At 45.4% G+C, this 27,250-nt stretch overlaps 1 protein-coding gene across 2 annotated transcripts in view; it reads left to right on the plus strand.

Moving 5' to 3' along the window:
- The first annotated feature begins 1,864 nt into the window (after positions 1-1,864).
- The window catches only part of Lcp2 (lymphocyte cytosolic protein 2), a 43,136-nt gene continuing 17,750 nt past the window's right edge, over positions 1,865-27,250 (plus strand). For both annotated transcript variants that reach the window (XM_036196620.1, XM_036196621.1), the window contains exons 1-7: positions 1,865-2,122; positions 6,040-6,102; positions 9,135-9,181; positions 22,974-23,039; positions 23,476-23,507; positions 24,536-24,573; positions 25,669-25,870. In XM_036196620.1, coding sequence (XP_036052513.1) covers positions 2,045-2,122; positions 6,040-6,102; positions 9,135-9,181; positions 22,974-23,039; positions 23,476-23,507; positions 24,536-24,573; positions 25,669-25,870 — 526 coding nt within the window. In that variant the 5' untranslated portion in view covers positions 1,865-2,044. The remainder of the gene's footprint in view (positions 2,123-6,039; positions 6,103-9,134; positions 9,182-22,973; positions 23,040-23,475; positions 23,508-24,535; positions 24,574-25,668; positions 25,871-27,250) is intronic.

The following is a 27,250-nucleotide window of genomic DNA, read 5'->3' on the forward strand; positions in this document are numbered from 1 at the left end:
CTCTCCATGATAGCTGCCATGTTGCTGATCTGAAAAATGAAGTAATGTCTCTCACTATTCGGGGAGCTTTGGGCAGCAGGGCAGTGGCCCCTTGGGCATTATCAGTAGTTGAACACTTAATGTTGAGCACTTAATAGTGGGTTGATGCCTCATGCAGATCACCATCATGGACCACTTTTCAGGGCTGGGTCTGGTACTTCATCTGTATCTCATTTAAGCTCACAAGCAGGCAATGAGACAGCTACTAGAGGCAGTGGGGCTTCCTGTAGTGTGTATAAAATGGAAAGGATTCACGACTAAAGCTACCATTGAAAAAGCTTCAGGAAGAGCATCTCGGGTAGCAATAGAGCATTATTTAAACACTGGAATAGAAATCTGTGCACATGTGTGAGTCTGTGCATTCCCATATGTGCAGGCATGTATGAGCATGTATACATGGTACACTGGCTACCTTGTCTTTACAGGTTGCCATATTGTACCAGATATATTTGCTTTTAGCCTCAGGCCTCACTCACTGCCAAGGATTGTTTCAGTCTATGAGATCTGTTCAGAGTCTGAGACTGAAGGAGGATGCAACAGATTCCCATCACCTATCTCCAGGAAATATACTCTTTGGCTAGATACATGGTAGACTCAATAGCAAGTGGAAGAAACGATAGTAGACAGAAGACAAATGGAGGAAGCACAGTGTATAGAGAGTGTTGTGCCATCAATATTAACACTTCTTTAAACTTTTTATCTGTGCATTTGCCTAGCAAATGCATCCAAGTTGTATGTGTATAACTGTTCTGTTTTCCTGCCTTGTAGGTATGGAAACTAGTTACCTAGACTGTCACTGAAGGGACTCGTGCTGGCCCAAACATGGCAAACATGGCTCTGGCAGGCCGTGCCCTTCTCCCCATTCCCTCTGCCTTGCTAAAAACTATTAGATCACATTCCTAAAATCAAAAGCCCCCTTTGGCTCACCTAGTTAACATGCCCAATTAAAGTTAAACACCTCATCCTAATACAGATTTTCCCTTTTCCCTTTATAAACCGCCATTTTCCTATAGACCAGGTCTGTCTCCTCTCTATCCAGAGGCTGTCTTTTGTTCCCCCTCTGGAATAAGCACCCCTCCCCTCTCTCCCTTCTCCCTTTCCCTCTGTCTTGTCTTTGCCTCATATTCCCTGCTCTTTGTTCCTTTGGGGTAGGCAAATATCCTTTGTCCTGAGAACTTGGTCTTGGGGTGACCTGAGCTGATACTGGTCCCTTCAGTCACTCCATGCCCAAGACTATAGTGCAGAAACATTCATATCAGGAATGGAGCTGGTCTACTGCACTGTAGCACCCTTCACCACTTGGAGCCTAGCTGCCTCATTCACCAAAGATCCACTCATCATAACACAAAGAAGCAGCTGAGGGCGTCTCAGCTTTCGATAAAAACAAACTGGGGTGGAGGGAGGTTGGAAAACATGAAGAGACCATCTTCCTTCCCCCACAGTTCACTAGAGGATGAAATTATAGATAATTTTAGGGAACTGTCAAAAGAGGCTATTATCTGCATAGTCCCTGTCATGCAGGAATGTGGTGTCCAGCTTTGGGTGTCTAGAATTCTGATGGAAAAAAAAAAAAACTACTTAAACTGAGTTTAAGTCCCCTTTTGGCTGGGGTGTCTGGGCCAGTGGGGAATTACCTGTCTCTCTGTCTCTGTCTCTGTCTCTCTCTCTCTCTCTGTCTCTGTCTCTGTCTCTCTCTCTCTCTCTGCATTGTGAGCCCACAGAGCTGGTCTTCCTTGTTTACTTATTTAGAAGTCAGCAGAGGAAGTGGTAAAGGAAACTAGCTGAGTCGTTTTCTGAGAAGAGACCATATTTGTTCACAGGGGAAGCCACGGCTTCTTGGGATCTGGCCACAGCAGAAACGACGCCTGTTTGACAAGGGTGTTCCTGAGTGTAGTTGGGATTTGAAAGAACCAAAGACCCCTCGGAGTTCTGGATCTGAGCTTTTTCTCTGTTCATGGCTGCAGCACCTCTCCTCAGTTTGTGAGCTTCTCCCTGAACAGCAGCCATGGCCTTGAAGAACGTGCCCTTTCGCTCAGAGGTCTTAGCCTGGAACCCGGACAGCCTTGCTGATTATTTCAGGAAGGTGAGTCTTTCACTCTTGTGCTTCTGGTTGGGCTGGTATGCCTTCAGTGGGATGGGCAGAGAGTAGAGGCGAAATCTGGACAGGATATGGAAGGTGTACAAGATAGCCTCAGAGTTACCGTTACCAACTGCAATTGCTACCATACTGGGAGGCAGATGGACTACTGAGCTTTCCAGGCAACGTGTCCTGTAGAGAAAGATAGTGGAGGGGATCCTCACATGCATAAGCCCCTAGTACATACAGATGTGCATGTAGTGCTCCACAGACTGTGTCCTATTAGACACAATGCACTGTAATGTGAGTTCCGTGTTAATGATATGCACTAACAGTGTTGTATCTCAGTGTCAATATTTTGTTCAGCTGAAAAGTCAGCTCAGGGAGTTTGAGTGATCCCAAGTTCTTGTGTCTTATGAGATCGGATTGGATTGCAATTGTGCCTACTTAGCTTTAAAGTTCATGCTCTGAATGCAGAGGATGGCTGTATTGACATCCACTTACTAGAAAAGGAGATATGGAGTCCCAGAGTAGGAAAATGAACAGACAGGGCAGGAGGGATGGACAACAATATTTGGGCATCCATTGTTCATGATCCTACAAGAGGGCTAGTGTCTGTTTATTGGTTGGAGTCTCACTGGAGCTTTATGAGAAAATCCTAGGACACATGACTGCTCTAAGGCAGCCGTACAGAAGAGATAGGAGGTCTTATGAAAGACATGGGCTTCCATTGTCCCCATGCCTACAGATTGGCCTCTAGTTCCACTGATATTCCAGACAGTGATGAAGATGAGGTCCTAAAGCTCAGACCATAGAAGTCATCTGCTTTGCCTTCTACTTTTTCTGAAGAAATGGGGACCCAAGGGGTAGAAGAGGATCCTTGGGGTGTATAATCAAATCTGTAATATATACAGTGGTTCCTTCCCAACCTACAGAAGAAAATGTGAGCATTCTGTATTAACTTTTTATAAACCTTGGTTTGGTTACTTTCTCCCCCTAAGGTAAACTTCTCTTTTATCAGCATGAGTGGAAATATGATTAGACAATTGACTTTTTGAACCGTGTTTTGTTTTGTTTTGTTTTGTTTACTACTTTTCTTAACTAAAAGTGAAGTAAGTTAGGGCAGAAAGGTAAATTTGCCACAGTGGAATGAAGCAGTGAATTATTTCAACAGAGCAATGAGAAAGGAATTGAGAATTAAGGCAGGGAAGTCTGGGGAGGAACCGAGAGGCACAGAAAGGCCCATGTTTAGTGGAACTAGATTATTATGTAATCCCATGGTGCCACAGATAGTGTGCAGGTCAAGCTCCCTTCAGCATAGGGTGGGCCTTAGGGAGGCCAAATATACATCACTCTGCTTGAGTTAAGAGAGAGGGGAGTTTTCTTCTTGGGGATCACAGAGCTTAGTCAAAGCCACATCCCAGAGACAGGCCTCACCTTCAGGAGGCAAAGGATCAAGAGTAGGAACAAGGAAGCTGGGGAGGAATTGGTAATCCTAGAAGAACCAGCCCCTTCCACAGACACAGATGAGACCCTTTAGACCCCGAGCTCATTGGTCCCAGAGAAAACACTCCGTGAAATGAGCACAGAGTCACGTAAGGATGCTCTTGGATGTCAGTGTGCCATTAAAGGACTGACCAGCAAGTTTAATGTCTCCAGCAGCAGTCAGGTTGGGCCACTGAGACTTCTACCCAGCTCTGGAGTCACGCCTTGGTTTGAGTTGTACCCTTTCTAGCTAGCTTGGGGACTTACTTTCCTTCAGTCACTTTGATTCTCTGTACCTCGATTTACCTAAACAGTAAAACAGAGGTATTAACAGTAACTAAACAGATGACATGGCAGTGAGGTTGAAAGGAAATGTGTGTGAGGCATTGAGTTCCATGTTCTACCTCACCTTTATCCTGCTCTTCTAAGCAGAACCTGACTGGGGAGGTTGGGGCAGGCTAGTGAGACTTTTTGACATACTGCTTTAGATACGTGTGCCTTGCCCTGTACTGGGGATGGAAACCATGGGGATTAAGGCCATAATCTGCATGTCCCTTAACTCCTCCGATTGGCTTAGGGCTAGCAGGAGAGTCACTGGCTCATAGCCTTGTGTTATAACCCTGTTAGGTTTCTACCTCACTCTGTGACTTCAAGCCAGACCTTCTTCTCTCTGGGTCCCAGTCAACATCATCTGCAAAGCTGAATAACCACTTGGTCAGTGCCAAGATTGGTGTCTTGGGTGCTAACGGAAATCACTTAGGGTGCTTGTTGAAATACAGATTTTAGGTTCCACAACTCAGATCTTATTGGACTGCATCAACTATCTAGGTTCAAGGCTAGACCTCTAGCTTTGATTTGGAGTCAAGGCTGGTACTCTGCAGAACTGGCAATTTATCTCATAGTGATGGTGGTGACATGGATTAAAGGAAGCTGGCAGTTCCAAGAGTCTGCTACACACCCTGAGTGTGGGTCAAGGAGACAGCAACATGCTGCAGGTGCTGCCTGCCCTCAACATCGACCTATAAATCAGCTTCCCAAGCATGATGTTCTTTCTGCCCTTCTAGACTAGGAGGTGAAATTTTAAGATTATTATTATTGAGATGGGTTCTTGAAGTATACCCCAGGCTGCTCTTGGACTGACACAATCCTGTCATCCTGCCTCACTCTCCTGGGTGCTAAGATTAGAGGGGTGTGCCACCCCCCAACTATATTTACTTTTCACATTTGGGGGGGACAGTGTAAGATAAGAAATGGATTTTAAAAGTTCCTTCAAAGAAGGTTGAACGATTTGTGAGAAGAATATAAGGTCCTCAGAGAAAAATGTGTTTACCTTAACTACACCAGACTTCAATCTTGGAGGTATTTCTGATGTGAAGTTTTGTGCTATTGAGGACAAGGTGAGGTGGGTGCACCACAGTCATAGGTTAGCTTTGAAAATTAACCAAGACCTTTCAGGCACTTACCTCTGTTGATTCTATCACTCTGTTCAGAGAATTTGAATTCAACAATTCAACTTACATAGAAAAAGTTAGGCAGAATGACATGCACTGCACAGTATATGCTATCTAGATGGTGTTTTCGGGTGCGTTCCTGATCACTCACTGTGTGCGCTTATGTATGGGACGTTTTTACTTTAAAGTCTAATCTTCATGGAAACATTAAAGCCCAGTTCTGAAGCTCAGCTGTCACCTATGTCACCTTCCACTGATGCAAAGCTTCTTAGCCCTCTGTGTCTCTCATCCTTCACCTGTGTAACTGGAGGATTAAGTGACTTACAGCTGCTTTGGGGTGGGAGCAGGGCCTGCCACGTGCAGAGCATGCAGTGCTAACTAGCAGCTGCTGGTCTCACTGCTGAGCTGGCAGCAAGGGAAATGACCTGAACATTCAGTGGTTAAAAATTATGGGAATTATTTAGTAAAACAGGTCCTTGACAAAACATTTAAAACAAGTTTTTCATAGTTCCAGACACTGTTTATCTTGTTGTTTTAGGTCATTTACGAGGAAAAACAAGTCATTGTAACAAGACTGAACATGAGTTGATTCCTCCCTCATGCTCAGAAATGGGCTAGGCATAAATAACTGATGTGGTCACTAAGATCATCTTTGGGGACACAAGACAGAAGCTGGGGGTTGGATTCTTCGGTCAGTTCCTTTCTGCTGTCCTTACTACAATGTGGCCTTTGAAGCTTGAAGCTTTGAAGACAGAGTGTTTCCAGAGGTTCTGGTCCCAAGGACTGGAGTGCACAATTTCTCAATTTCAGGCAGTCCCCGGGGGTAGTGAAATATGGCTAAGGTGAGGACCTGGCTCCTCTGTCAGACAAAGGATCAGGAAGGGGCTGGCTAGCCACAGGTACTACGGATTGCTAAGTTCTGGAGGAGGCAAAGGGGGGACCACAGGAGCCTGTGGCACTGATGGCACCTTGTGCTTCTCTGTGCAGTTGAACTACAAGGACTGTGAGAAGGCGGTGAGGAAGTACCACATTGACGGTGCTCGGTTTTTGGTAAGCTTTGTCCAGTCCCATACAGTGAAACAATGCTTGCTTGTGCGCTAAGACAAACTGTAACTATCCCTAGTCATCCCTTCTGGGCACTTTGCTTTACTCTTTAACAAGGGGAGAAAACGAATTTAAAGGTCTCGTGGGAGATGTCCTCAGATTCAGAGTGAGAAGGGCAATCAAACTGTATGGCTCTATGTCATAGCTTTGTGAAGCTTCACTGTGAGACTTGAAGCTAGATGAAAGGGACCAAGACGTCATATGCTGCGGCTTGCTCCACAGCACACCAATCCATTTCCTACACTGCATCCCTGCCCTACTCTGCTTCAACTTCTTTAGTGATGGTAGGCTCACCACCACCTGCAATTTTCTTCCCCTTTCTGGGAACCTCTCAAGTCTCATGCTGAGATGAGTACCTTTCCATCCTAGATAATGTCACGTGCTGGGGACAGAGAAATCATAATATATAAGATTCCTGTCTTCATGAAACTTTTTAGGAGAAAGATACCTTCACAAATACCTTAAACCAACTCATTTACAAATGAGTAAACATATGCAGAGAAGCTGTGATTTTTGTCTTAAGTCACATATTTAATGACTAAACCAAAGCATGACTTTAGCTTAGTCCTACACTGTCTAGGTTTTGTTGTTGTTTTGTTTTGTTCATACTGAGCTTTAAATGAAGAGAATTCCCTAAGTTTTTTGTTCTTTTGGTTTTTTGAGCTGAGGATCAAACCCAGGGCCTTGCGCTTGCTAGGCCAGTGCTCTACCACTGAGCTAAATCCCCGACCCCTAAGTTTTATTGTTGCTGCTCTTGCAACTGCACTAAATTGTATGTTTCATTCTGATGCTTTTGCACTGAGAAAAGAGACACCACGTTTAGTACAGAGGGAGGGCAACATCTTTGAAGAGGGTCCTGGTTGCCCTGCTGTCCTGGCTCATCTTGAGTAAGCATCTGTCCTCTGTCCCTAATTCCCCTTTGCTTCATCCTCTGCTGATGGGACACACTGTGCAGGGTCACAGTTGGAGATAACAATGGCACTTCTCAGCTATGTGGCTCTCATGTGAGTGCCAGGCTTGAACTGATGTGATAGGACCGTTGTTTCCTTGGTTGAGAGATGGGATCTGAACAGCCATCTCCTCTGTTCCATCTCTGGGACCTCTTAGCCCTTCAGAGAAATCAGCACAGCCTCCTCACCCTCTGAACCGGGGGGGGAGTGCAAAGGGGGCAGGAGCAGCCAGAGAACAAGGAGCAGAACCCAGTGGCTGCCCCAGCAGCTGGGGTATTCTGAAATGCACTGTGCTCTGGGTTCACTTTGGAAGTCTTGATCCGAGCTCTAGTTACTCATCTCATACCCTGCCAGCTCTGGAACGTCCTGGACTACTGTACTATTGAAGCGAACAGTGTTTGCTATCTTCTCTTCCCCCTTCTTTCCCCTCTCCTTTGCCTCTCTTCTTCTGTTTCTTCTTCCTTTCTTCCTTCGTCAGTGTGGGAGCTAGTAGCCCCACCCCCATCTGTCTTAATGGCTCATTTGTTTAACATGGAGAAGAATGGAGTCTTGGGGTCTTTTCTGGTGAGAGATTGAGATGCTGTACTTTGAAAAGATGTAAGAAAAGGAGGGATGTACTTGATGGGTTAACTGGGAATGTATGTGGTCTTCAGTTAGTAAGACATGTACAAGTGGACATGAAGGGCTGAGCGACTTCTGGAGGAAGCCCTGAATTTAGGTCCTATTCAGTCTATGGAAAGCCTGGGGGTTTTATGCTAATCACTCCAAGCTGGCTACTCTACCTCTAGGTTTTATATACATATTATATATTATATATGTGAAATTATGCATATATATGTAATAGGCAGAGGAAGAGGGGAAAGGCAGAGAGTAAAGGGTGCATGGTGCTTGGTGAATGTGCCCTTATCCCCTTTGTAAAAACAAAAAAAAAGTGAAAAATAACCCTTATTCTGGAGATCTCATCTAGTAGACTGCAGATTACACCTTACTGGCCTCAAGTGACCCCACCATCTCCAAAGTAATCTGGGGAGTTAACTGTTTTGCACAAACACATTTCCCACCCTGAACCAAATTCAGGTTCTGACAGTAAGGAAGATGGAAAGAATGGACACTGGGATACAAGCAGCCCTGTCTGCCCCTTGCTTCTCTGCCAGGGACCTTGTTTGTAGCTCTCCTGTCTCTGGACCGCTTTTCTGAACTCAGCACATAATCATGCTTCTAAAATCCATAAATCTAACTCCAATGAAGTTTAGCCTAGGATTGCTGGAGGGTTTTGAAAGAAAGGGAAGAGTGAGTTCTATCACATAGCAAAACTCCCAAAGCCTGTTTCAACATTCCTCACCTTCCTTCCCAGCTGTTATCCATGGTTTAGAAGACCTCTTCCTCCCAATATCCTCCTCTTCTGTCTCCAGTCATGGTCATGTATACCTTCTCCTCCATCTCTGCCTCAGCTTTCTCACCTTGTGTCCTCCTCTCCGTCACTTCCAGAGTGTCCCTCTGGAAGACCCCAAGATTCCTTCAACTCACCATGCCATACTCTGAAAAACGCCTTGGCTGTCTATCTTCCCAGGATATGGCTGTTCCTTCATCCTTTCACAATAACTTAGGTGGCCTGACAGGAACCTGGTCAGAAAACTCACCACAGGTTAATAAAGGCTGGACCTGATGTTCCAACAAGCATCTTGCCAAGACGCCTCAGTCTTAGCTCCTCTGCAGACATTAGCCCAGAACTGCTCCCTTCCCATGCAAAATCCTGGGGTGAAAATATAGGGAGGAGGCTGCCAAATTTTGCCCACGAGACAAATTCCGTTTGCTTTCATAGATTTTCCCAGTGTTTGTTTACTAAAGTATTTTTGTTTATAATTCAGGAAATTTTTATGTAAGATTCCAACTTCAGGATTCCCTTTGAAAAAGTAAACCTAAGGGTGTGGTGATGATGATAGTTCTCTGTCATTTCCTCCTTAGCACTTGATCAGGGCCCCTCCTGTGAGCTTTAACCTGCCTGCCATGTGTGTCTCTTCTTTCCAGAACCTGACAGAAAATGACATCCAGAAGTTCCCTAAGCTGAGGATGCCGTGAGTACACCCCGGTGGGCAGCAGGATGGGGAGCAGGTTGGAACAAAGACCTGCTCAGGGGAGATTGGGTCAGGTGTATATTAATGCAACTTTTTAAATGGTAAAATCAGGTGGGGAAATTGAGGATAACAGCAGAAGAGAAGAAGGAAGTAACGATCCAGTCAGTCACGCTAGTACCTGGATTCTTTGTCCAACACAAACTCCCAACACCAGATTGTGTGCTTCATTTTCTGCCTTTTTGATAGGATAGCTTGGGCCCATGAGCACAGTACCAAAGTCAAGAGACTCTACGGTTTCATCATGATGTCTTTTAAAAGATTATTTCATGTTAAAATTATGTTTGTCTGTGTGTTTGCATGTGGGTATGTGCATGAGCGTAAAGATGCAGGTCAGGCCAGAAGAATGTGTCAGATCCCCTGGGGCTTAAGTTACAGGCAGTTATGAGGCACCTGATGTGGGGGCTGGGAGCAGGATTTGGCTCCTCTGTAAGAGCAGTATATGACCTTAACTGCTGAGCCATCTATCTAGCTCCTCATGGCATCTTCATCGACTCACTGGTTTAAGATTTCAAGACCTCTGTTTCTTGGTTAATAAAATGAACATGGATCCAAATAAATGATGACAAAGGAGATCATTTTATCTGTCGATACTGATTTCTTGGGATAGCTGCTATTGGTGTGATGTTAAGAAGAATGTTGAGGATAAGGAGCTATAATCAATTAGTAATGTCTACCCTGGGTGCTGAAATGGGAAGCAGCGGTATGCATATTGTGACATGTATTTGTCATTGTCCTAGTAGAGACCTAACATGCTCAAATACAGAGGCCAGACAGGTGATATAAATGTTCAAAGTAGGACAGGTTGTAAACACAAATTCCCATTGATTTAGCTTTCTTTTTGTTATCATTGAATATGAGTGTCTCTAGAGTAATATTTTTATGCTAAAATAAAATAGGAAATTATGATTTTAAAGACAACCAGTAGAAAGGTTGATTGGTGGTGAAATAGTAGGGGGTAGTGCTGGTTATGGCAAATCACATATCACGTGTTCCATTCTGAGAGCCCTGCAGCCGCTCAGCCCTAGCCAATGTGGACCCAATGCTGGCCAATCTTTAAATTGATCAAAAATAGCTAGAAACATGAGTTCAAATGTTTTGTGTCTCAATTTTTCAATACTAACTCAAATGTTTTTAGACATTGTGAAATTAAGCATAAAGCTACACATGAGTTGGATTTGCTCTTGGTGTTACTGGTTTGAAACATCTACTTTGGGCATTCCCTAGAATCCCTTCTCTTGTTCTAAGGGCCTTAGACTGCATAATGATAAAAAGAAAGTATCCCAACAAAGTAGGAAGCTGGAAGATTTCTTGGGTATGTAGGAAATAAAGAAAATATACTTAGCCTGGCTATTTTTTCTTCGTCCAGAAAAGTGAATGTAACCAAAAGCTTTCATGTATCCTGCAGCCACTTGGTCCCAAATAAACACAAAGAGGCTTATATTAATTACAAATTGTTTTGTCTATGGCTCATGCTTATCGATAGCTAGCTATTACATCTTAAATTAACCCATTTCTTTCCATCTATGCATCGTCACATGGCTTTGTGGTGTTACCTCTTCTCTGGCATGTTCCTCCCTCAGTGGCTCCTGGAGGCTCTCTTGACTCTACCCTTCTTCTCTCTGTATCTCTGCTTGGATTCCCCACCTGGCTCTTATCCTGTCTTACCATAGGCCAAAGCAGCTTCTTTATTAATCAAAGGTGGCAACACATGTTCACAGCACACAGAAAGACCATCCCAGAGCAAGTAAAGGAAATAACAGCATTAAGAGTTCACCCTTGTGGCTGCCTACTTTGTTAGAGCTCCCTAGAATTTTTTTGTAAGCACATATGGCTGATTCAGTTTTAGTTACATCTAAGATCCGGTTCTACCAGGCCACCAACATATTTCATTAGCTACAGATATGTGGTGACTACTATAGTAGTCTCTCTTCATTTGTGTTTTTGCTCCCCATGGTTTCCATTACCCATGACCAACTGCATCTGAAACACAGTGCAATAAAATACAGAGAAAGAGAGAGGAGAGGAAAGAGACAGAGACAGAGCATCCACACAGCTTTTATTTTACAGTATTGTAACAGTTGCTCTATTTTCTTATTAGTTGTTGTTGTTAATCTACTACTGCACCCAGTTTATAACTTGGCCTTTCTCAGAGGTATGCTTTCATAGGCAGAATCATCATATATATATTCTATCAGGCTCAGTACCACCTATAGCTTCAGGCATGTCTGCTGGGGGACCTCCTGTGGACAAAGGGTGGTGGTGACTTTATATAAGAGTATGGATACTAGACAGTCCCACCAGTACATGAATGAGTTCTGTTAAAAGTTACACTTATATTTTTGGTTGTGAGCCTAGCCTTTAATGGCTGAGCCATCTCTCCAGCCCAGCACTCGGGAGGCAGAGCCAGGAAGATCTCTGTGAGTTCAAGTCCAGCCTGGGCTACCAAATGAGTTCCAGGAAAGGTGCAATGCTACACAGAGAACCCCTGTCTTGAAAAAAAAAATTAGACACACAAGAGGCAGAATTGTTGGCCACAGACTAAGCTTTGGTCATTGTGTGTTTTAAAAATCATCAAAAGTTTAAAAAAAAAACAATGGGAAGTATAATTATAGGTCTACATTCTATTGTGACAGCAGTCAGATGAATCTGATGTGCATTTCCCCTTTACATAGGATTTATTCTTATAGTTTACCTTCAACCTCACCAATAGAAACACAGTGGCGACTCTTATGCTAACCCTCACCTTCCAGTCTCCAGCCCAAGGCAAGGAGAGCAGGGAAACTGAGTCTGATGGAACCTCAAGTTGAGGAGGCAGAGACTCCAGGAGATAGAGTCCATTAGAGGAGAGCGATGGATAGAAAATGTCCTGGAAAACTTTCCAGGGTCCCCCTCTAGTAGGGTGCTGGTGCACCGATGCACTGGAGGAAGCCTGTGTCTGACCAAAGACCTATCAAATCAGAGAAGTAACAGAAGCTACAGGGTTGAACGTGTCACCTGTTTCTAGCAGTCAGGGTCATGGTGACTCAGTCACCAAGGAGAGTGTGCAGGAAGGCTGTGCCTCCGAACAGAGGAATGATCGGTCCTAATCTGCAACCTATTCTGGCTCAGCCTGGTGAGCCTTACAAACAAGGCAGAGATGATGCAGACTGTTTCCAAGCAACTCTACTACATCCTCCCACAAAACATGAATGTGCAAAAACATCCACAACTACACAAAAACACAATGTGCAGTATCTAATCAGTAACAGGCAAGGACATAAATAAGAAAATATGACTCAGAGTGAAAGAAACAAATGCATTAAAACTGACCTATGACTGACCCAGATAGCTGGATCTATCAAAAAAAAGCTCTGTAGTATCCAAAGTCAAGCTGAGAGACAGGAAACACAAGCAGATCTGCGCGGAACTTCTCGAGATGAAAGTGTCTGGGATGAAGGGTAAACTGCTGTAGTTTCACCAGAAACTAGGCTATGCACGTCAGTGTGCTAGCTAGTTACTTCTCTGTTGTTATCATCTACATTATAACCAACAGCAGCTGGGGAAGGATGGGCTTATTTGACAGGAAGGTCACAGTCCATTATCCAAGGAAGTCAAGGAAGGAGCTCAAAGTAGGAACATAGAGGCAGGAACTGAAACAGAAACCTCTGAGGAACAACAACAACAAAAAAAAAATGCTTACAGGCTTGCTCCCAGGCTCACATTCAGCTACCATTGTGTACTTCCCAGATTCATCTTTTCCCAGGGGTACCACTGTCCATGGTGCACTGGACCTTTCTCCACCAATTAGCAATCAAGAAAATACCCCATATCCTTGCCTACAGGCAATTTCCTGGAGACAGTTCCTCAGGTGAGGTTCCCTCTTCTCTGGTATCTCTAGTTTGTGTCGAGTTGACAACTAACCAACCAAGTCATTGAACATGAACACAGAACCAGAGAAACTACCCAAAATCAAATGGAGGAGAAAGTATCGGAGTCAAAGATCATCAGGGAGCTGGAGCATGGGTCAGTGAGAGAGTGCTTACCTAGCATTCCTGCAACTCTGGGTTTGCACTCCAGTGCTGGAAGTGGGCAGAGTATCCTGCAACTGTGCGGCCACTTCAACTAGCTGAATGTGCAGAATTATGGTTCTCAAAAGATGTGCCTGCCGAGAGGAGGAGATACAGAAATAAATGACATGAGGAAATAGCAACTGAGACATTCCCAAGTTGGATAAAAATTGTTATGTTTACAGATTCAAGAGGCATCACAAACCCTAAGCCCAAGAAACAGACGGACTGCTGATCTGTGATGCACCACCATCAATTTTCCCAAAAAACAACTGACTAGAAATAAACAGTGAAGAGAAAAACCACCCATGTAGTCAGAGAAGAGAAATCACATGACACCCTGAGGAGTGACTAAAGATGGAGGGGGGAGCAAGTTCTGTCAGAAACAATGTCACCGAGAAGACCCCTTAAGTCCCGAAAGGGGGAACAGTGTCAAGACCAGCCCCCAGTGATGCATTATTTCAGAAATGAAAGTGAAAACTTTAACCAAATTACCTTGATTTAGTCTTCATTATATTTACTGCTACTGCCCAAATGATAATCAAAATGATGCCTTAATAATTAATTGCGAGATTCATGAGAAAGTTAGGAGCCTCAAAAGACGTTTCTCTTTGGTCAAAAGTGACTGAAGATGGATGTGTGTGTGTGTGAGCAGAGCCCATTGTTGTACTGTGCTCTGATGTGGTGTTTGCTGAAGTTTCTCATCATCTAGAACTGTGCCCAGCATACAACCAGCAGTCAGTAAATGTGTGTTGTCCAACAGCTGACAGATGTAGGTAAACTAGGGCCTTTCCAGACATGTAAAGTCTGAAAGAACTCATTACAAATGCTGAGCCACACTACAATAACTGTTAGAGAAAATCTCCCGGGGGGAAGGAAATGGCACCTGCCGCTAGTGTGGATGTTCATGGGAGGATGGAAAGTGTCAGGAAGTGGCCATGTGCTTGTAGATATATATTTAACCCTTTGAGGATATCTGACCTCCATCTCTCGGTTCCTACACAAATTACTACTTTGTGACTACCTCATTCTCTTGGTGAAATGCTGCTAAATGCCTATGATGTTTCAAGACTTGTCAGTGCGGGCCTACAAAGATAAATGACAGATCCTTCACACGCAGTACGCTTACATTCTAACTGGAAGAGCAGGTAAAAGCCTATTCACAGTCAGACATAGTGGCACATGCCTGTAATCCCAGCACTTGGGAGGCAGAAGCAGAAGGAGTTAAAGGCCAGCTTCAGCAACACAAAATGAGTTAGAGGTTAGCCTGGGCTATATGAAACCAACCCTGTTACCAAAAAGAAAAAAAAAAAAGGAGAGGGAGGAAGGTAAGGAAAAGTGATAGAAAGGGGAAGAACTGTGGATTCTGGGAGAAGGAAGCATGTTGTAAAAGCACAGAGGCGAGCATATTCATTGGTACTACTACTGTGTCTGAGAGTCGGGATGTGTGCAACAGAGCAGAGGAAAACAAAGAGGCTAACACGTAACACGACTAGTTGGTATGTGCAGTTCACAGTTTACAAAAGTCCTGTGAGCTTCTGTAAGGAAGAGTTAGCTAAGAGAGTGTCCCAGGAAGAATATCAAGGAAGACATACATCTTGGATCTGTCCAGGGAAGTGTAAGAGATGGCTTAGGGGGGAATCAGCTGGGACATGAGAGTGAGTTAGATGTAGATGCCCTCATGCTCGCAAGACATTGCAAGGATTCTGGGCATGCAGTCTCAGCTCTCTGAGCCTCTATTTCTCATCTGTAAAGTGGAGAGAGTGATGGGACTGACCTCAAAGGGTCAGTGGGGAATTAGAAGAAACACTGGGGAAGTACAAATAAAAACAAACAAAAATCCATTGGATAAGAGAAGCCTGTCTTTTATGTATCACTATCAACCAGCGCGGTTTCCCACTTTTTTTTTCTATATTTCTGGGAAGAGAGGGTTAGAGAAGGGCACTGGCTACAGAGCAGGAGGGATTGCTTCTAAAGCTGAATGTGCCTCCTGCCTCCATTGAGGTCCTGGGGAAAACTACTCACATAGTCTGAGCCTCAGTTTCCCATCTGGAGAAGGAGAAAGTAATAGTACTCAAGGAGGGAGGAATATTAAAGGAACATAAATTCCTTGGCTCTATCCTTTATAATACAGATATTTAATAATTAGTATTCCACCATTTATACAGAGTTTGGTTTGTCTTGGCCATCATCTTGAAGGCCAACGGGAAAGAGATTGTAGACAAGTACTGAAGCAAAACAAGATCACATGTCTGGATATTTCTGTATCCTTCCCCACTGCTTATAATATTAACTAGACAATGTACAGAGAGTGAGAGACTTTGGAGCACTCAGTCCTAAATGGGATGTCTTTACCAAACCCTTCTCCTCGGGGTTCAGGGAGATGTGCAGAAGAGAAGGCAGATGAACTGTAAGAGCCAGAGGTGATGTGATTCCAAGGAAACAGTGTCTTCCAGATGCAACAGGACTGATGCAACATGAACTCATAGAGACCGTGGCAGCACATGCAAAGCCTGCTCAAGGTCAAGGCAGACAGGTCCCAGCTCCGAGCAGGGGAAGTAGACACAGGCTCCTGCCCATAACCATAAAGCTATCTGCAATTGATAGCCAAGGAGAAATCTGTTTTCTTCAATGGAGTCTCATAGGATATATTAACCACACTTCAGGGCAATCCCCGTGCCCAGGAGTAGCTGGCCAACACAAAATGAGCTCAACAGAATTTTGTAAGGGGGAAAAATACCAAAGTTAAGTTAGATTTTATTAAAAGGTTGATTCCGTAATGAAATTCTCTTTCTGCAAATACAGTTACTCTCTCAGGACATGGTTGCTAGTCAAAACACCCTGAACATTTTAATAAGGCGATCTTAGAGAAAACAATGGAAGTTCCCTTTACAGAGCCTAGACTGAGCCTCATATTGTAGCTAAGGATGGTGGGGGCAGCACTGGTGTGGGTGGTGCAGGCAGCAGACTGGCATGAGCTGATGCCCTTCATAGTTGACTTTCACTGTATCCATCACATACAGTGATTAGATCCACCAGAGGGGCTATGTAGAGTTCATGTGTCTCTCTTGACAAAGCCGCAAGCTTCCTAACAGCAGAGACCACCTTCTGTCTCATCTACATAGTGTTTATCTCTATACCTGGGGAAGAGAAGGCAATGGGGAAAGAGCAGAGGGGGAGCCTCAGAGGAGAAAAGAACATTCCCTACCTACAAATAAACAATCAGCCCCCAGCAAAACAGAAGCATTTATGAATTCAAAACCTACCTCCAACCTTCCCTCTACCACCAACTGGCTAATCCCGGTCCAGGCACCCAGCCCTCCACAATTCTTCTCAATGAGGGGTGCTTTATCTCAGGTGCCATTTCTTTTCCTCCAGTGCAAGTTCAGGAAACTCTACTTAAGGCTCTGCTGCATGTGGACACAGATCCCCAGTTGCTGCAAGTTCCACATTGGAGAAACAGAGCTAAGTATATCTGCTTACCACTCAAATGGCTGTAAGGTCCAAGTCAAATGTAGGCATGAAGGCCACTGAGAGAGAAGCAAAGAGGTCATGTTGCTCCCCAAGGCTTTCCGACCTACATGCAGGGTTCCACTGGTATCTAAGAGGACTTGAAAGGCCCTTCCTGAGTCTTCAGGACAGACATTACCACTCTTCTCTGGCTAAGGAAGGACTATGGAAGGCTTACCTCTTGGTTCAAAAATGTCAATAGTTTCCTTAAAGAACGGTGAATTGGTGAAATTCAGAGCAGAGGCCATGATGGTGCAAAGGTGTTCTGGAAGGAGGGCTGAGGGCAGGGTTGAAGGAGACACCCTGACAGTGCCACTCCAGGCTGGTGCAGATGTCTACCCCATCCAAGGCCTTGAGTATGCTGTTCTAGAGGGACCCCAGGCAAGAGAGCAGCCTTTCAATGGAGCATCCCAACCAAAATGGGGTAGGAAGCACTTTCACTGGCCGAGCTATGACAAAAACCGGTCTTGCCCTCACCTCATTGGCTACTGAACATGGGACAAGGGCAACAAAACTTGAATTTGCGTGAGGCAATGCCTACTCTTTCTGTGTGCCTACTCACGAAGCTCTTCTTTCTCTCTCTGCCCTGCTCTCCCACATTTGTGCTCTCTCTTCTTCCTGTCCATCTCTTTGTTCAGGAGCGATCAGCACATTTGATCCAGGGTGCACAGGGGAGATATAGTTTGGTAAACCAGAAAGGTCTATTGAGCAGAAAGTGTGGAGGCAGATCCCAGGATCCCAGATGAGGCCCTATCAACTCTAACTCTACTCCAACTTTATTCCCCTTGTAATTACAAAGTTCCTTCTCTTCTCACCTTTTTCTCTTCCTTTTTTTTTTTTTTTAAGTAACAATCTCCATTGAAATCAGAGCTACTTTGCAAGATTTTCTGATCATTAGAGTCACCTCAGGGCTATTGGGAGTTACTCTCTGCCCACTGTGGATTTCGTGGATTCCAGACTAGACCTGGAAGGGCACCTAGCCCTTCCTGATGAGTAGGCAGTCAAGTAGTCAGGTGCAACCTATTTATTACAAAAATTAAAACAAAGAAAAATCTGTGACCTTTAGATGGAAAATGCTTTGCTGAAGGCAAATGGGGTGCTGGCCTTGGGGAGGGACATTACGGTCACAATGTCATGCTTGCAGTTTCTGTTCCTTGTGCATCCTTGGGAAAGATCTGAGCATGTGATGATGATGACTGGCTCTCTCACACAGCAAGTTAGAGATGCTTTGGGGCTGGGAGCTAAGCCATTGTGTGATGCCATCCTCTTGCAATGGCTTGACTTCCTTTTAGAGGTTCAGTCCCTTCCCAGGACCAGCACCACCCTCAGATGAGGGGAAGCAGAATAAACTGTGTGGATGTCTAGCCTTCTCTTCCTCCTTCCCTGGTTGGGGAGAGAGGGTTGGGGGTTTGTGGGGAGAGTGAGAGTGAGTCATCTCTGCCATTCACTGTCACTTGATCCACTGGGGGTGGGGTGCAACTTTGTAGGTCTGTGCAGTGGTTGCAGCCGCTTGGCTGCCCTGCAGCTAGCAAAGCAGTTCAACAGCCTGCCCCCGGTAGGGGTCCCAGCAGCTTGGAAGAGTGCTCAGAAGCAAGCCCTCTCCTCAGCACCAGGACTCTGGGAGGCCAAGCTTTGCTGCCTGCAGACAGCCTGAGCCAACCAGCCCTGTCAGCTCCTTGCTGCTGTGTGTGAGGCCTGTGGTTTAGCATTTCCTTCCTTTCCAGCTAGGGCCCCAGCAGCCCCAGCCTGGCTGTTAGAGATAGATACCGGTAAGAAATGTCACAGCACAGAGGGGGAGACATTTTTAAGAGTCAAAGCATGTGGGAGCCCCTTAAAGTCCAGCTAAGCTCTGTGGGATGGGAGCATTGAGTGCTGGCTCAGCTCCACCTTCCTCAGACCCTTGCTGAAATGGTACCTAACTGCTGAACACTGGTAGTTTTAAATTGTAACCTCACTGTCCTCCTGTCCAAGCTCCCACCACCATCACAAGAACATACATAGTACCTTCGCACTTCGAATAGTACTTCCTCCAGTATTCATCGTCATCTAGGTGACAGCATGCACCTTTGATCCCACCCCTCAGGAGACTGAAACGGGAAGATTTCAAATTTCAGGCCAGCCTGGACTACACAGTGGGACCCTGTCTCAAATAAACATTCATTATTACTCTCTCTCTCTCTCTCTCTCTCTCTCTCTCTCTCTCTCTCTCTCTCTCTGTCTCTCTCTCTCACACACACACATACACACACATTATTGTTTTTTCTCATTTTTGTGTGTATGCATATGCATGTAGGAGTGTGTGTATGTGTGTGTGTACACGCGCGTGTGCACGCTCTTGTGCATGTGATCGTGTGTGTGTGTGTGTGTGTGTGTGTGTGTGTGTGGAGACAAGAGGTTAACTTCAGTTTTCATTCCTCAAGAGCAATCCACCTTGTTTTGTTAGAACAAGGTCTTTCACTGTGATTTGGGGCCTCAGCTGCCTACCCAGTGAACCCCAGGGGTCTGCCATCTTTGCCTCCCGAGTGGTGGGATCACAAATGCACAGTACCATCCCTAGCTTTGATGTGGGTGGTGGAGATCGACTGGACTTATACCTCAGGTCCCCATACTTTGTGCAGCAAACTTTACTGATTGAACCACCTCCCCAGCCCCCTTGTCTGCTTCTCTCCACAACCCATCAAGTTCAAGAGCACAGCTGCTTTTGGTGTTGAGTGCCCAGCAGAGCTCCTGGCCCTTAGAGGGCCCTTAATGCATGTTCTTAAATAAGCAGGCGACAAAAGAGGAGTGGCTGCTGTAGCTGTCCCCACCTCCCATGGCAGGATGCAGGACGCACTCTCCTCTGGCCATCCTGTAAGAGACCTTTAGCATGCCTGCTATCTGTTTGAAACAACCACTGCTGCATCACATGTGGCAATAGTCATGTCACAAACGTCCTGATGCTGTGCTTAGACAGAACTAGGGAGTGCTTCCCACCCCACCCTGCATTTTAAAGCACCCTTCCTCTAGACCAGGGGTTCTCAGTCTTCCTAATGCTGTGACCCTTTAATATAGTTCCTTGTGTTGTGGTAACTCCCAATCATAAAATTATTTTTGTTGCTACTTCATAACTGCAATGTTGCTACTGTTAAGAATTGCAATGTAAATGTCTGATATGCAGGATATCTCTGATATGCCACCCCCGTGAGAAGATCATTTGACCTCCCAAAGGGGTCATGACCTGCAGTTTGAGAACCTCTGCTCTAGATGGTGACTGAAGTCTAAAGCTCCGACAATGACATTATTGTGGAGGGCTTACCATTGCCTTATTTGTCTGTACTCCTGAGTTTCTAGGCTCCTCAAATTCATCTGCCCTGTCACTTGGATGACATAGGAGGGTACTGAGAGCCCCTGGGAGTGAAGAAGGAGAAAATTGTTAGGGTTGTTAAGGACTGCCTTTGTTAATCTAACAAGTTTGTACTAGACCAACCTGTCCCCACGAGCTGCCAAACAGCAAAAGAGACACAGACTGAACATCACTTTCACAGCTTGGAAGAGGCCCAGGAGTGCCCAGGAAGGAGACAGCACAGAGAGAATTGCACAAGGTTGTGGGACTCTGAAGGGGTGCTGAGATGCAAACAGAGAGGGTGACTTTGTTGTGCTGGTGTGTGTGTTGTGGAGACAGATGGCCCTCATCATTAATCTACAATATCCCTTCTTTTGTCTGAGCCTCCATAACCCCCTGAAAAAATATAATTGGGATGATTTCTGAAGTTCCTTCAGTCACATAATCTCCAAAGAGCACCAAGTCTGCTTGCCAGGGAGGGCCCTGCTGGAGTCGGCAGTGTGGAGTTTTGTGTTTGGTGGGGGGCACGTTTGAGGATTGCTAGGGTCTGCTTGAGATACAGTCCTGGGAGCCAAGGCTGTCCCTGTGCCGGGTTTCAGGGACTTGTTGGTTCTGTATGGATGTACCTGAGCATATGGTATAGTCAGTTATTTTGGCCAGAATTTGGCCTCAGGGGTTGGATGATTCAAAAGTTATCTCCCTCTGCAAGCTGTACTTTTATTGGGGATGTTTTTCTAAGTTTCTATAAAAATCCATGTGACAGGGTTGGTGAGATGGCTCAGCAGTTAAGAGTACTGGCTGCTTTTCCAGGGGTCCTGAGTTCAATTCCCAGCACCCACATGGTGGCTCACAACTATCTATAGTGGGATCTGATGCCCTCTTCTGGCATAAAGTTGTACATGCAGATAGAGCCCTCATAATGCATTAAATAAATAAATGAATCTTTAAAAAGAAACAAAAAGAAAAATCCACGTGGGTGATTCAGTTGTTCATCACTGTGACTGAAAAGCCAAGTAAGACAACTGAAAGAAGGTTTATTTTGGCTCACGGCTTTGGAGGTTTAGAGCATGCTCTTTGGCTCTGGGGCTTCTGGGTCTGCTGGTGAGGCAGAGAGTCAGCGTGGAAGGGTGTGGAAGAGCAGAGCCATCCATTCATTTCATGGTAGCCAGAATGCAGAAAGAGTCAGGAGAAAACACTAGGTCTAAGATGCTCTTCGGGTACCAGGCTCTAGAAACCAGCATCTTCCAACCCTGCAGCCCTCACTTCTGTAGTTCCACTTCCTACCAACAATCTACTCAAAATCCAAATACATAAATGTGTCCATGCCTACACAGCTTGAGACACAAACCACGACAGCTCCCAGTGTCCTGAAGAGTCCCCTTATCCTTCAGGGACCTCCATTCAGGTGAAACCCATCTTTGACTTCACTGGAGAAAAGAATTTCAGGATGAGCCAGTGTGAAGCAGAGTTTGAGTTTATTAGAAAATGAAAAGAATGTTTGACATAGATTTAAACACAGGGGTTCATAGAAGGAGAGACTCCCAGAGGGAGAAGAAGCTACACAGAGGAGGTGGGCATGGGCTTCTTCAAAGACAGTAGCCTCAAGTGTCTTAGCAGTCCCCATATAGTCCACTTGGTTTCTCACAAGTTACAGCAGAGCAGACACCAACCAGTCTGTCTCATTTGATAAGGGAGATTATAGGATGGATCCATGGAATTACAATATTATAAAAATAAACTATGAGACACAAGATTATGCAAAGGGGTGAAGACATGTCCTTCACTGCCAGTGGAGTCTAGTAAGACTCCTGAAAAACTGTAGGTTTTTAGCTGGGATAGGAGAAAGGTCATGTACACATAGGTCTTAAGCACAATTTGTTGCTGTTTCAAATTCTTATTAAAATATCTCTCTATAAAATGTCTCTCTATAAAATGTCTCTCTATAAAATGCACAGCTTTTGCAGCAAATGTTGTTAACTGTACTAGAGTTCTTGACTTTAATGTGGAGAGAGTCTCTGAGTAGCTCCTGGGTGAGGGGCTCCTCTCTATGTCTCCATCATTTACCCATTTTTCTGTCCTGCCTCAAATGAGTCAAGCTGCCACTTAAGTCAGAGCACTCCTGATCTGATCATCTCTGGAAACATGCTCACAGACACACTGCAAGTGTGATGACCTAATCTCTTAGGTGTCTCTCAATACAGTTAAACTGCTAAGGAATATCGATTATCCTATACCATAGCACATAAGCAAGATTGACCATCATACTATGTCACTAAGCAGATGCAAAGAGGGACAATTCAGGGAGATAACAGATGAACAACAGCTCATTGGAGGTTGTGATATGAAATACACATGGGCCTCTGGGTCTAGCTTATGGTTTGATCACATGTGTGAGCAACATGTCTGCACAGTGAGTGATCAACCAAGGCTCAAGGGACCACACTGTATGAATGACAGATCAGTAAGTGATACAGCTCCAGTATGCAGATCCTAGGGCCCCAGACCTTCAGAGCAGGGACAAGGCAGGTATAAACTGACTGGTTTTTAAGAAGAGCTCAGAGCCAGATTTTGAAGGCTCAGTAGATGTAGGTCAGCTGATGATGGAAGACATCACAGGAGCAGAAGAAGTGGTTGGGACTGGGTCAGGTCCTGAGGAAAGAGGGGACAAGGTCTAGCCAGGTGGGAGCAAGAAACAGAGTTGAAGGTGTGAGGCTGGCTTTGGGAAAAGGATGGACACAAAAAGATTGGCCAAGTTTGGCCTAGGGCTTGGAGGTCATGTGGGTCAGAGAGCAGCAGGGAGCTGGAGGCTAGCAGGGGATTGTTTTGTCTCTTCATGTGTGTCTTTCTCTTGCAGGCTTCTCAGTAAGTTAAGTCAAGAGATCAACAAGAATGAAGAGAGAAGAAGCATTTTTACACGCAAGTGAGTAGGCAGCTCCAGCCTAGGCACCACTACAACAGAACTCAAGAATTAAAATCCCAAGATGTGCCTTTGATAGAATCTGTAGCACTGTTTTTGCCCCCTGCTGCTCCACCTGTGATGGTCCCCTCTGTCCCAGGGCTCACAAAGAGAGTGCCTAAGGAGGGGAGGAAGTTTCCACTCCCTGATGAACACTTTGCCCCTGGGTCCAGGACATCAGGGGAACCTTCCCTAGATTGTTAAAGAGTCACAGGCTGTGACACCAGTGTGGCTTTAGTGGACTCCAGAAACTGAGGGGCAGCTTAACTCTGGTTGCCAAGCAATGAGGGGACAAGTCTTGGGCAGGGAGATATAATCCCCACTGGTGCAGAGGGCTGGACTGAGGAAAGGAGATGCCATTAAATGGACAGGCTATTGATGCTGTTGTTTGCCTTTGCAGAACCCAGGTTCAGCGATTTCCAGAGGAGACAGGTAAAGGTACTGGGGCTGAGATGCAACTGTGTTAGGAGGTGAACTGTGCTTCAGTTCTGGCCTCCTTGAGTACCTTTCATAGGACTCAACTCATTAACTTACTAGCGAGGTCTTCATCATAAAAGAGTTTGGGTTCCCACTGAGAGGAAGAAGGATGCCAGTCTAGAGGTATGCTGCAGAACTCTACTTGTTCTGTGGGAGAGCCTAGACTCAGCTCTGAGCACCTGAGCTGAGCCAATGTCTCATTTCTGAGCCTTTCAAGCAGTTTTCCATTGTGCAATTGCACAAAACATCTAGTAGAGTCGGGTTCCTGGACCCTACCCAGTCCTGTTTACTAAGAAACCCCATGAATAAGGTCCTAGGTCTTACTTTATGAAAGCAACCCTGGGTAACTTTATATACATACAAGAAAGATTAGGTACCACTGCTGCTCTCTGGTATAATGAACTCTTCAGATAGAAACGATATGGCCAATAGTAAGTTGCTCTCTTAGTATGTTTTCTGTTGCCATTAATACTGCTCCTAAAGCTGGTTACTTTATGAAGGAAAGAAATTTATTAATTTCAAAGTTCTAGTGGTCCAAGAGCATGGTCCTGCCTTCAGTTTGACTTTTGGCTAAATCCAACTTCGTTACAAATAGCATCATGTGGGAAAACATGAGACTCGTAAGGGGCATAGGTAGAAGTGACGTGCCAGGAGTGTGCTTGTAACAAGTAATCTAGTCTCCAGGCCCAGATGACTGCCATGACACCTATTCCAGTCCGGAGAGGCCCAAGTCAGTCTCTGGAGAAAGATATTGATCCATTCATGAGGTCCCTTTGACCTAATTATCTCTTAAGGATCCCATGGCTTCTCAATACCATTACATCACGATTTAACATGACTTCTGGTAGGGTAAACTGTACTCAATACAACAGTTGCTGGCCCTGAAGTATGTAGAGGGAAGAAAAAGGGCCTGTGATGGACACCGGGATGGAGATCTGCTCTGACTCTGTTGGGTGCTGATGGTGGTGTTATCTCTTTCACAGAAAGCCATGAAGAAGACAATGGTGGCTGGTCATCCTTTGTGAGTATGGTTTGGGGCAAATCACCTTTATAGTGATGGCCAGAGTGGCTTTACACTGATCATCATAATGCTGATAAAGGAACAAGCTCCCTCCACCAATAAGGCATTGAAACATCCCATTTCAGGGCCCAGAAAGGGCCCGGCAGTAAACATTTCCAGCTTTGGAAGCCCAGAAGTTTCTCCTCTACTCCTCAACTCTGCTCCTGTGGAATAGAAGCCGCCACGGGCAGTGAGCAAATGAGTGAGCTCAATTGTGTCAGGAGAGCTTCCTGGAAGAATATGGAGGTGGGGCTGTAACTTGCTGGCCACACCATCGCTCGCCACAACCAAGCCTTATAGCAAATCCTACCCTCTCTTCTATCTTTCCTGGAGATCTATGCTGCTCTAACTCTTCTTCTTACGGACTTAAGTCACCATTGATGACACAGGAAAGAGTTCCAGAATGCAGTGTTAGGGTCACAGTGACAACACCTTTCAGAGTCTGATGGATTGTGCATCCCCTCACCTCAAACTACACACTGTCACATGCATGAAGCCGGGTGGGGACTAAGAACTCTGTGATAGAGAAGAAAGCAAGGAAGCCTGCTGGAGGGTGTGCTTGTGAACACCCCTTTGCTAGGGAGAGGCAGATCTGGGGGCCAGGCTGCCCAAGTCTAAGTGGACTTTCTGGTCTCTTTAGGGCTTTAAAAAACATTCATGGAGGGAGTATCCCTTGTCTTATTGGGATTAGAGTAACTGAAAGCATTTCATTTGAAAGAAAATAGGTTTTGGTAAAGTATTTTTTTTATGGAAAAACAAAGGAATGCAACAGATTTATTTTGTACAAAAGAAACAAGAGAATAGGTTTCCCCAGATGAGTCTGTGCTTCAGCAAAGCAGCTGGGTCCCTGCCGAGGTTTGTCTTAAGCCCTCCTGTGCTCAGCCGGAAGTTAGTCTTCAATCCTATCCCCAGGCCACTATACTTTATAGTTTGCTTCTGTGACAGATCTTCCCGGAGGATGCTGGGATCCTAGGCAGAGCTCTCACAGAATCCACACTGTAAGAATGTCATCCTGTGACATCTGTACAAACTGTGCTGTTCTTCCTGTGTTCACAGGAAGAAGATGACTATGAAAGTCCCAACGACGATGATCCGGAAGGGGAGGACGATGGTGACTACGAGTCCCCCAATGAGGAAGAAGAGGTGTTGGCGGATGATGTTGATGATTATGAGCCTCCCCCCTCCAACGATGAGGAGGCTCTGCAGAACTCCATCCTGCCCGCCAAGCCTTTCCCCAACACCAACTCCATGTACATAGGTAAGAGCCTCTTTGCAGCCTGCTGGCCCTGGAAGCCCTGGGACAAGCTGCCCATTGAGCTGCTCTGGGTGCTGGGTTTTGCTCAGCTTCTGAAAAACTGGGTGGCTTGAGACCAAAGAATCTATCCCTCTAGCCATTTCGTCAGGCTAATGACAGAACAGAGGACAAAGGCTTACCAGAAAGAGGGCAGCTGTGTGGCACTGCCTTTTGCAGACTGTCACGATGAATGTGAAGGTATTTGGAGGGGTGGGTCCTGCCTTTACAACAAGACTGTTTTGGGATGTTCCTCATCTGCCTGTTTCTCTCCACCCATATATCCTTCCTCGTTCACTTGTTCATTATTTCACGAAGTCACAAATGTTACTCATCTCCTCTTGTGAGCCAGATAGCATGTGCTGGAAGCTACTAGGAAGGGAGATGCACATTTGTCTTGTGGGAATTACTTTCTAGTAGAGGAGGGGACAGAAAATGAACAAAGGCACACTTGGCTTCCTCTGCACCCAGGCAGCGATGTGTCTAACCCTGGGGGCTGTGTTGTCATCTGCTTCAGATTCCACTCCATCACCTCACTTCATGCACTGAAGGACAGAACACTAAAGCCAACAGGCACGGAGCTTCAGTCATCATTAGAGCTGTTTCAGACTTAGGAGAGTGGGGCAGAAAAGGGAAACCTGGTTGGTGAGTGTCTCTCAATGTCTGTCACAAAGACAGAGTGATTGAGACAGACATCATCCTCCAGCACTCTTAGTCTAGTGGGTGAGGCAACACCAAAAAATTGCATGTGTTTTTTCATTAGCCACCATGATAAATTGGTTCGCTCCCTCAGGATGTGACATTTGAGTGACAGTCTTTGTCTGATATTAAATAGAATATTGAAAAAGAGAGTTGGTTAAAGGAGGCTGAGTGGGGTAAGGAAGGAACATTTGAAGCAGTTGAAATGGCTGTGCAAAGGCTCTGAGGTCCCAGGGAATATGACATATCGGAGGAGCTAAAAGGTGGCCTGTGATGTGGAGAAGACCATGCTTGCCCTCACTCTGAGCCCATGCCTTCCAGAAGGGAAATGGCATTCTTCCTAACACAAGGGTGGATCAGGAGAGCACTCAGGGGTTTTTAATACCCCAAGTCCCAGACTCCCTCCACACTCCTCCTAAAACTAACATAGTCAGTTAGTTTCTACAGGTGTGATAAAGTGAAAAGCACAAGATGCCAGGAGGCCCTTGGCCACTTGCTGCTCATGCCTCACAGTTCTACTCTGGCCTCTCCCAGCCAAAGGGGTAAGAAACCCCAAACTCTTCAAGCTGCTCTTGAGCAATTCTGTGGCAGTTCAAGTAATGTGCGTGTCTTAGGTGAGCCCATGTGCTATTTAACTGGGTAACGGAG

The sequence above is a fragment of the Onychomys torridus genome, chromosome 8, assembly GCF_903995425.1.
Source record: "Onychomys torridus chromosome 8, mOncTor1.1, whole genome shotgun sequence".
NCBI classification, from domain to species: Eukaryota; Metazoa; Chordata; class Mammalia; order Rodentia; family Cricetidae; genus Onychomys; species Onychomys torridus.